This window comes from Poecilia latipinna, unplaced genomic scaffold, assembly GCF_001443285.1.
Source record: "Poecilia latipinna isolate Pla-1442-1.1 unplaced genomic scaffold, P_latipinna-1.0 Scaffold1186, whole genome shotgun sequence".
Lineage (NCBI taxonomy): Eukaryota > Metazoa > Chordata > Actinopteri > Cyprinodontiformes > Poeciliidae > Poecilia > Poecilia latipinna.
This window is the reverse complement of record NW_015113802.1, coordinates 171491-182385: the sequence shown is the minus strand read 5'-3', so window position 1 is coordinate 182385 and position 10895 is coordinate 171491. Positions and strand designations below refer to the sequence as shown.

Below are 10895 nucleotides of genomic sequence, written 5' to 3'. Positions count from 1 at the left end.
TGCTGCTTATGCTATTTACTTCCGCTGAGTGAAGAGCCTTGTGTCGCAGATTCGACAGATATTCGTGACTTTCTGGAGTATATGTACTTTTCAAATATTTATTTAGATGTTATACACTGCCATAACGTTTCTCATGCCAATGCATAATTAGTTTCCTTTTTGCTTTTGTCGGCGCTTGACAGAAAATGAATGGAGAAAAAGCAGGTAAGAATTTCAGTTGATTTCAACGCGAATATGTTGGTGGTGTCCTCATTTCGTTTCTGGTCACTATGGTATTTACATACAAGTAGCATTGCAAAAGTATTCATAACATTTATGTGACATTCATTTTGTCACAAGCTACAAACTTCACGGTATTGAATGTGCTTATTCTGTTATAGACGGCAGCCAAAATTGCGAAGTGGAATGAAAATTATGTGTATTTTCAAAGATTTATGCAAACAAAAGTGTCAAAAATGTGACATGTTTGTAATCGGCCACTTTTATTGTGTAATTTGATCTTTGTATAAACACAGCTCTTTAGTGAAGACCTCAGAGGTTTATAGAAACATTAGAGAAGAAAAAGCATCATAAAGAGCAACAGATAGATCAGGGACAAAGTTGTGAAGAGGTTTGAAGTGCACTTAAGATTAAAGAAGAATATCCCTAAACCCAATAGAGTGTAACACTTAAAAAGGTAAACTATCACACTCTCCAACCAGTTGGAATGAACATGAGCCATTTTGCAAAGGAAAATCCATCTATCCATCCATCCATCCATCCATCCATCCATCCATCCATCCATCCATCCATCCATTCATTTTATAACACCCTTGTCCCTAGTGGGGTCGGGAGGGTTGCTGGTGCCTATCAGGAAAATAAAAACAAAATTATCTATCTACATACACTCTCGGAGTGTATATCTGGTAGAGAAATATCATTGGAGCAGTGTGGGCTACTGACTCAAACACACAAAAGTCTATCTGTGTAAAAAAAAAAAAGAAGTAGCCCAACACCTAAAAATTACACTCTACTTTGTGTTGATTTGCAACATAAAACATTAACTAGTATAATATATTATTATAACATTAAATATTAGTAAAACATATTAGAGTTTGTAGTTGCAACATGACAAAATGTGCAAAAGTTCAAGGGATATGAATACTTTTGGAAGATGCTGTACGGACCGATGTTTGTGTGTTGACCTCTGTAAACCCCATCTTGAAATTTTTCTGTTTCTATCCCTCCAGCTGGCTCTGTGTTCATGTGTCGCCTGTGCAACCTGTTCTCGCCCAGTCGCTCCCAGCTGCTGGCACATTGCTCCGAGAATCACCCCCAGTATGAGTCCCCAGACAGCATTATTACTGCACTGCAGCCGCTCATAACTGAGCCTGTGGAGAAGCTGTTAGGTAAAAGTACTATGGTGTTACGAGAATCTCGTGCAAGTTATCTCAACTAGTACTACTCCATTCACTCAATTAAGAATCAAGTACTATTATTTAACATAGAATATAGTTTTCAAACTGTTTTCTATTTATTGCATGAAGCCATGTATGAACTTGATGAAATACAAACAAAAATTAGAACAAAGAAAAAATGTTGTCATCCTGAAACACATCCTAAATTGGCATTGTTCTTTCTTTTTCCTTTTTACTGGCCGTTAGACAATCCGATTAAGCGAAAACGAGGAAGACCAAAAGGTTCTACAAAGAAGTTACAGGGGGACTTGATGGACCAGACCACTGTTGCTGCTCAAAGTGCAGAAGAAAATCTGAAAGGAAAAGAATCGAATAATAAGAATAATGGACAGCAACAGTGTGGTTTAGTCAAAGATGGTAATGTTTCCATTTACATATAACCCATAATTCTGTCATTTTGGTCTTCAGGGTAACTACATTTTGCCCAGATAGCATTTAAATATGCAACAGATGGTGCTCTTAATGCTTCTTGTTGTCTTTCTTCTATAAAGGTGAAAGTCAGGATGGGGCTTTAGGGCGTGAATGCAGAATCTGCCATCGCACATTCAGCAACAAACGACAAATCCTCAAACATATCTGCCTTAGACAGGAAGATGAAGAGGACGATGTCCAACAGCATGGTAAAGATAGAGGGGACAGATGGCAGTAGCCCAGCAGTATAAACAGTCTACTGTGAAAGTCTACTGTTTTCACTGCTTTTCTGTAGAAGTAGAAACTTTACTGTTGCTAGACTAATTTGGAGGTAACTGTTGAGATGCATTTTTGAATGAATGATTATTTACTGTCCAAATATCCCACAACTGTTGGGAAGAAAAATAATACTTCATGAGAATTGGATTTTAAGTTGTAACAACTAACAGATGAAGCCTTGTTAGGAATTACTTCAGGTGCAGAAGAAGATGTTGGTTCCAGAGGAACAGATTCAAACCAAACAAAACAAAAACCAACAAGATCTGGACTAAAAAGACAGAAAGGTGAGTGTATTATTTCAAGGGGTGAATTTGTAGTTATTTATTACCAAAGGAAACTCAAAAAAATTTTTTCTCTACATTTAGATACCAGCAGCTCTAATCTCACAAGCGTCAACCGAGTTTGCAGCGAAAGAGGAAAAACAACTGGACAGAAAAAAACTCTGATTAATGTTGTTCTGACAGAAGACAAAATACTTCCAGGTTAGGCTAGTTTTACTAGTTTTATATTTTAGCTACAAATGTTATTTTTAGAAGCAAAGTAATGTTGCTTTGAATTCAGCAGGTGTCTGCAAAATGGTGACAGTAGAAAATACTTCAGCAGAAAGAGAGTCTTCAGCTACTCAAGGTCAACATCAGGTAAGCAAAATTTTAGTTTGCAATATTAAAGGGTAATTTACGCAAAATTATAAAATTATTACTAGTTTTGTTAATTATCTCGCAGTGACAGTTTGTGTTATGGGTGGTTAAGACTCACTGCCCAGAGTAACACAGTCTAGGGGGCGCCACATGCACAGAAAAAAAAAGAGTTAATTATCATATATTGTAGTTAAAAGCTTTTGACACCACCCAGATATCTGTGTTCATTAAAAATCTGCAGTGTATTCTGAGTTGTACCGTTTTCTATGAAAAATTAAATTTTTCTATCAAGTTTTAAAAAACAAATTACTTTCATCAGTAATTGATGTTTTTTTAATTGAATGTCTAATCAGCTTCTTGCAAGTGGAGGTACAGCCTGTGAAAATAACCAGACACCACAAGAGGAGCTAAGGTGAAGAGAAATCTCTGTTTTCTTTTATTTTGGATGTAAAGCATGATTTGGAATTATAAACATTAGAAAAACAAACTTAAGCAATTTATGATTCAGAAAAAAATTAGTATTTGTAGCAATGCGAAACATTATAGTTTTCATAAGCAGATGTGATGTTACTTGTTCTCCTCACAGCTCTAATCTGAAGTCAGGAACAACTGCTTCAACCAGCAAAGGATTCCAGGAATATTCCATCAAGCAAAATGAAGCCAAGTAATATATAGTATACTGTCAATATCTGTCAAAAGCAATTTTATTAATTTTTTTTAAGTTAAATCAATCAATTTTGCACAAAATTACAGTTTGCCTTGTAAAACAAAGTTATTTGTATGTTAAAAAAAAAATATTTTCATTGCTTTATAAAACCAGTTACAAAGCTGACAACACTATTCCTCCAAAGGCAGCAACAATGAAATGAGTTGACGTGTGCAAAAATATATATTCTGTTTCTTTGTTCTAGTTTACCCCAGAGCAAGCTGAAGATCTTTGCCTGTGAGTTTTGCAATAAGATCTTTAAGTTCAGACATTCATTGGTCGCCCATCTCAGGACACACACCAAGGAAAAACCTTTTCAGTGTCCACACTGTGACTACGCCTCAGCCATCAAAGGTAACTCGCCGAGTTAGTGGAAGGAGGTAGGAACAGTTCAGTATTTAAGAAAAAAAGAAGAAAATGTTAAGTTGTGTGGATTTTGTATTTTAAAGCTAACCTGAATGTTCACCTGAGGAAGCACACAGGAGAGAAGTTCAGCTGTGATCACTGTGCCTTCAGCTGCCTCAGCCCAGGACACCTAAAGGTGGCGTTATCGTTACGCTTTGCAAAATTAGGACTTGCGGCAATTTCAGTCATCTCAGTGTTAAGGTTACATGTAATTGTAATAAAGCATTTTGTTGATGCTTTAGCACTTCCTAACTTTATGTTTATTATCTGTGTCTGTTTTTTGATAAGGTTATCTTAATTTCTTAGGTTGAAACGGTTGTTATTAACTTCCTGTTGATAAATGGGCCTCTGCACTTCTGCTAATGCAGGTTCATATAGAGAGAGTCCATCTGAAGATGAAGCAGCACTGCAGCTTTTGTGAGAAAAAGTACTCTGACGTGAAGAACTTGTTGAAACACATGGAGACACGGCACAACCTGAAAGACTCTGCTGTCCTCCAGACCTACCAGCAACTAAGGTGTGATCCTTCATAGAGGTTAATTACCTGTAATATTGAGACAGAACATCATGGGCATAAATTTCACAATAACGTAAGGCTTTAACAAATATTTGCAAAATATAGCAGGTGTATTTTCTTTCTCACACATCTGCACCTTCTGCAGGTTAAAGACTCGTCAGGGTCTCCGGCAGCTCCTGTACCACTGCCCCACCTGTAATCGTCGCTTTAAGAACCAGCAGGAGCGAGAGCGCCACCTGCTGATCCATGGGCCTCAGCCACCCTTTGCCTGTCTGCTCTGTGACCACACTGCAACCAAGATGGTCGCCCTCACCGCACATGTCAGGAAGCACCTCTTCTTGTACGTGTGCAGTGTGTGCAGCAAAAAACTGGTCAGCTCGCAGAGGTTGAGGGGTCACCTGGAGGAGAGTCATCCTGAGCTGGACATGGAGCAGACCTTCATCAACTGCATCAACATCAGCTACTATCTGATTCTGCCTGAAGGAGGAGGAGGAAGTGAGGTGGCCGGGGAAAAAGAGAGGGAAGCAACTTTCAAGGAAGGTGAGGCCGCCGGGACGAAGGTAGAAGGCAACAAAGGTCCTGGTGGAGATGAAGAGGAACTGAGAAATGATGGGAAGCAACAGCAGGAGGAAGAACAAACCCAATCTGTGCAGATGATGGAAGAAGAGAAAGGAAAAGAAGACAGACTGAGCATAGGTGGAGCTCAGAAAGATTCCCAGGATAAATCCAATGAGGAAGCAGTTGAGGAGAAATTACTTAATTCATCTGCATGTGTTTCTGCTGCTGACGCTCATGCAGAAAAAAACGATTCGTCTTCATCACCCGATGGCGTCCACAGCTCATCTCTGAAAGACAGGACTCAAGAAAACACACAACCAGATGTCGTGAACTCATCTGCAGTCAGCAGCACAGCCTCATCTTCATCATCAGGAGTTTCCAACTCTTCAGATTTACCCGGTGAAACACAGTCATCTTCAGCTTCCCAGGTAGAAAGCAGCCAAACTTCACCTACAGAGAAGGTACATTTAGAGATAATGTAGCATCCTGAAATATAATGGAACCATGACTTTGTTTCACTACTTTGGTTTACAGTTTAAGTTTTAATGGCTGTACTGTTGTTCAGATTATTTAAAAAATATTTTTTTTCAATCAACTCTGTAGCTTGATTTTTTTTTTTTTTTCTTACACAAGACCAGAAAAAATCCCAGTTGTACAGACACTTAGTTTGTTTTGGGAATCTTTTAATTATTTTGATTTACATAATATGATACTATTTCTGTACTGAGGAATGGGGGAAATAAACTATGCAATGTATTATTTAACAAAACCAGTTACGTAAAGCTTGGAACTGAACCTAGAAGAAGAGAACAAAATGAGACTAAAGAAAAATAATAAAAATAGATGTCTGTTTATCAAATATAAGATCTTCTGCAACACTGTTCAGAAACATCCTCCCACTGAAGAAACATGCAGTGAACAGAGATTTTACAATGATTTATCCTAAATTATCCTAAATCATAATCAACAAATAATCTCTATAAAATTCGACTAGGCTTTCACCAGTTTATTTAGTCCTGCTCGTTTTGATCTTAAAGTTTTTCTCTTTGCTTCCTGTTGTTTTTCTGTCAGAGCGCCTTCGAGCAGGTGTTTTCGTCTCTGCAGAAAACCCGCCTCGATATGGAGACCTATCAGAGGCTCAGGAAAATCTACGGAGACCTTGAATGTCAATATTGTGGTGAGATAATAGTAGTTATGTTTTACTTTCTTTTTTTTAATTTTTTATTATTTTGTATTGTGGAACCAGCTGCTTCAATCCCATGTACTCTCCCTCATAGGTAAGCTGTTCTGGTACAAGGTTCATTACAACGTCCACGTCCGCACACACACCAAGGAGCACTTGCATTACTGCTCAAAGTGCAGCTACTCTTCCATCACCAAGAGCTCACTGAAGCGGCACCAGATCCAGAAGCACAGTGGCCTGCTGCTGCCTTGTTCGAGTCCTGGCTGCAAATACTCCACACCTGACAAATACAAACTGCAAGCACATATGAGGACTCAACATGAACAGGTAACCAGTCAGAGTCAGAGGAGATCTGTTGTATTATGCAAAAAATGTCTGATGGAGGTTCAACTTCTAGCATAACCCCAATCACTCATTTAGTTGTATCTACGGTAGGACCAAAATATGTTCTTTGAATGGCCAAGTCAAAGTTCAGATGTAAATCCTATTGAGAATCTACGGGAAGACATTAAAGCTGATGTTTACAGATATGCTTTGCTGATATAAATTTGTTATAAAAGTATTACTGATTGCACTTTAAAAATGAGGTAACTTTATGTTATTAAAGGTAAAGTTTAAACAGTAATGATTTCCTGGTTAATGTCAAGTTGTCATAACAAAGACATTTTGAATAATGTCAACTTTGTAATAAAAGTGTCATAATTTACCGAATGATGCTTTATGACAACAGTCATAAATATTCATGAAAGCTTATTCATGTACATGACATGTGTTATGTCATGTTTATGAAAGTGTCATGACAGTCTTATTCACCCCCCTTCAAATAAAGTGTTACCGAATTTCAACATAATCTATCAAAAATAAATAAATAGTACAATGAATATGTGAAAAAGTTGAAGAGGTATGAAAAGTTTTGCAAGGCTCTTGTTTATTTCTCCTGATGCCATGTTGTGGTTGCTTACAGGAGAGCTGTGCTGTGTGTCCCATCTGTCAACGCACTTACCCACAGCACAGATTAAAGCACCACCTTAAATCATCCCACCCAGGTAAGAAAAAACAAATTTATTCCTAGTAAAACACAACAAACAACACAATTGGTATTTGATAATGTCTTCATTGTGGAATTGCATTTAAATGTTTCCTTTGAAAAAGTTGTGACTCTTAAGATTTTCCTCATTTTTCGATGTGGAGGAGCCAGCCAGTGGTTTCATGTTTCCATTGTTTTTTAATGTGTTTGACAGATAAAGTACCTGTTGGAGGTAAAGGACGGATGGTGCAGCGTGCAGAGAAGTGCCCTTACTGTGACTCCTACTTCCTGAAGAACAGCAGTGACTTTCAGCAACACATCTGGGCCCATCAAGGTGTGCTGGAAACGCAAATGAAATACACTATCGCTGCAGCGGTCTGCAACAATAACACTGAGAGCACTTGGTGATTGTATCCTTACTTTGTCAGCCGAGCTTCCATCTGTTTCTGCTTCTGCCTGCCTGCCCTCCACAGGGAAGCAAGAGAAAGTTAAAAACACACACTTATGTTGCCGAGGCGAATGACCAGATGTAATCTAGAGGGTCTTTGCAACAGTTTATTTGTCCGCTCGACACATTGCACCTTGCTTTTTACCCTCTTGTGTGTCTCTTTCCATGAAGTGGTTCAGATTGTTTACGTATCTCAACTTGAGCAGCTGTTCGTTTTGCTTGTTAATTTTTACCGCCACATGTTCTTCCCGGCCTCTGCCACACTCCCGCTTACCTTGAAGAGCTGTTTACCTTGAAGTTACAGCTGCTCTCAGGCTGAGTTGCTGCAGAAGCCTGCAGACGGACAGCCAGCGCAGGTGTTAATGAAGGTCTCAGAGGACGCTGGCATGTTTTTTTTTTTTTTTTATCAGATCTGCAGCTTTCACGTTTCTGCTGGTTCGGGGGTGTTTTTGACACTCATCAGCAGTGAGAGCCGCAGTTGCGAACGAGCCAAAAAAAAAAAATTCTATTGTCAAAGAAAACCCCAAATTTGACTATTTTACTACTGCAAAATGCCGCTCTGTTTACATAGGTAGCCCTATAAAACAGTGCCTTGTGAAAATATTTGTATCTCTTTAACTTTGTCTGATATTATAGTAAATTTCAGTGTATTTAATTTGAATTTTATGCAATATAATATTGTTTGTAATTTGAAATATAAATGCATAGCTTTTTTTTAAAATTATTTTTATTCCATTTTTATTTATTTTATCTATTTTTATTTAAATGTTATCACCTAATATCTTAATGAATTTGAATACAAGGCCCTTTATAAACAGACATACTGCCTTCATATCCATAACATGGAGTAGCCTGTTATGGATATGAAAGGGAATAACAGGGAATAACCTAATAGTATTTTGTTGATGCACAATGAAGAAAATATTGTTAATATGTGTTATTCTGAAGAGTGAATCCTGTGTGTGTGTGTGTGTGGGCGCGTGTGTGTGTGTCAATCTGGTTAGGTTTGAAGCCCTACGTCTGCAGTGTGTGCAGCTACTCGAGCTGCAATCGGAGTAACCTGAAGACCCACATGAACCGACACAGCAGTGAGAAGCATCATCTCTGTGATCACTGTGGTAAAAAGTTCAAATCTAAGCTCACGCTGAAAAGTCACCGACTGAACCACACAGATGAAGGTAGGCAATATATGGCTAAGTTATTGGCATAGATTAGCAGGAGGGTAAAAAAAAAAAAGGTGGTAATCGGAGGGGAAAACATTCTGTGTCCGTTCAGGGAAGAGGTTTCAGTGTTCGGAGTGTCCTTTTACGTCTGTTTTCAAACCTTCCTTGCTCAGACACATGGAGCAACATGCTAAGTTTAAGGTAGGAATCCACATTTAATAAATGCAACCTCAGTTTGTACTTCTATTATTTTTAACGATCCACAGAAAACAATGTACGTAACATCTGTCTGTAAAACAAAGTGTAGTTTGAACAGAGATTTTGCACACACACTAAAACGCTTAATCCCACTGTCACTGGCAATCTAATCTGATTGATACTGTAACATGGATTTGTGTTTTCAGCCATTTCGTTGCGCTCACTGCCACTACTCATGTAATATCGCCGGTGCTCTGAAGCGACACTTCAACATCAAGCACCCAGAAGAAACCTATGAGAATGCTGGACCCGGACTGCCAAACTCCGAAACCCTGAAACAGCAAGGTCCTTACCTCCAAACTCTGTCAGCACATCTGTCACGATCTCTGAAGTTCCATTTAATCACAGCAGCATACAGTATATATTAGACACAAAATATGAGGAATGCCATGAAAAACTATAAGAGTTTGGATTGTGGTGGTGTAAAATTTGTGCGTGAAAATGTGGTCAGCCTACCCTCATGCCTTGCTGTTCTCCTGTGCTAGGTGGGATGAAGTGCCCAGAGTGTGAGTTTGTTTATGGAACAAAGTGGGAGCTGACCCGTCACCTGAAGACCAAACACAATTTGAAAGTGGTCGAGGGTAACTGGGAGGTAGCTAGTATACAAACACTCAAGAAACAAAATAACAACAACAAACAGGTTTCTGTCTGTCTGTGTCCGTCCATCCGTCTGTGCAACATGCCTCCACACAAGCGTTTGTTTTCCCACCATATTTCCTTCCTTACTTCCTGGCTGTATATTTTAGTAAATTTGGAAAGAAAAATAAATAGTATGTGAAAAATGCGCAGGTGCCCTGCAATATGACTATAAAGTAAGTCTTGTGTTTGTCAGGTCCAGTGCTTTTCATGCGGTCTGTTGTTGTGTGCCTGTGCAGGTGGCTGAGGAGGCAGAAGCTCAGTATGTGTCTGTAGAGAATGAAGAACACCTGACAGAAGCACCTCTAGCAGTCCTGGAGGACAACGGTAAGCATGATAAAAGCACAGTTAGTTTATTAGCTGAGTTTGTGGAACTCCTTTTGCAGCATCCACTTTTTTTTTTTTTTTTTTGTTTCCTGCACAAATACCGTTGCTCATGTCTGACTCTTTTTTGAGTGCTTTGCAAAAATTCTCAAAATGCTCTGGTCAGATGAGACCAAAATGTAACTTTCATGCTCTACATGAAATGTGTGGTGGAAACGTGATGGCGTGGAAATGCTTTTATTCAGCTGGGACATGGAATTCAAGTAGAAATATTCAAGGTGTGGCTGTTGCAGAACAACATGTGAAATAGTGTAAAGGAGATGAATACTTCAGCAAGTTTTCATTTACTTACTGTGTATGAAACTGATGTTCTTCTCCAGTGATGACAATACTTGAATACATTTTCTCAGGTAATGTCCAGCAGATTGCTGAACTGAGTTCAGAGACTCACAATGCAGTAGCCTCCGTGGTAGCAATGGCTCCAGGGACAGTGACCGTAGTACAGCAGGTAAATATGATCACTGCACTTTATCTGAAACTGATTGGTTCTTTGAATCTGTATTGACCTTAAGCTACTGGTAAAGGTGCAGGTTGCTCAGGATCACGAAGTGGGTGATTGCAGCAACCAGCTTATGGTGGTGAACGCGGATGAGGGTCTCGATGGCAACCAGGTGATGGTGGTGGAGGACGGACATGGCCTGGACGCTCTAACGGTCCTCACTCAGGGAGAAAACACACACCACTACATCGTATACATCCAGGAGCAAACTGTGGAAATCAACTAGTCGTGTTCACATTTCAGCACCATGTAGCAAATGGCAATAAATTTAGTGAATGGATGATTTTCATTGTCAGGACTGTTCATTTTCCTTCTTTTTTTTTCAC

At 39.0% G+C, this 10895-nt stretch overlaps 1 protein-coding gene across 4 annotated transcripts; it reads left to right on the top strand.

Annotated features, from left to right (window-relative positions):
• On the top strand, positions 1–10850 carry zfat (zinc finger and AT hook domain containing). Of its 4 annotated transcripts, none has more exons than XM_015053554.1 (24): positions 1–204; positions 1230–1388; positions 1644–1814; positions 1949–2077; positions 2345–2431; positions 2513–2629; positions 2709–2785; positions 3139–3197; positions 3372–3449; positions 3697–3845; positions 3941–4032; positions 4265–4413; positions 4559–5432; positions 6043–6148; positions 6249–6481; positions 7119–7200; positions 7396–7515; positions 8634–8807; positions 8905–8993; positions 9197–9335; positions 9536–9642; positions 9926–10013; positions 10421–10518; positions 10595–10850. In XM_015053554.1, exons 1-24 carry the CDS (start codon positions 186–188, stop codon positions 10793–10795), a joined length of 3597 nt encoding a protein of 1198 aa, XP_014909040.1. In that variant the 5' UTR covers positions 1–185; the 3' UTR covers positions 10796–10850. The 4 variants fall into 4 exon arrangements, with proteins under 4 accessions (XP_014909040.1, XP_014909039.1, XP_014909038.1 ...); XM_015053553.1 differs by having other exon boundaries at positions 2333–2431; XM_015053552.1 differs by having other exon boundaries at positions 2318–2431; positions 2712–2785.
• Positions 10851–10895: the final 45 nt, after the last annotated feature.

Bases quoted from the DNA above. Each gene is read 5' to 3' on its own strand.
- zfat (XM_015053551.1), top strand. The intron at 1,389-1,643 runs GTAAAAGTACTA...ACTGGCCGTTAG, and splicing joins GCCTGTGGAGAAGCTGTTAG to ACAATCCGATTAAGCGAAAA. The intron at 7,201-7,395 runs GTAAGAAAAAAC...TGTGTTTGACAG, and splicing joins CCTTAAATCATCCCACCCAG to ATAAAGTACCTGTTGGAGGT.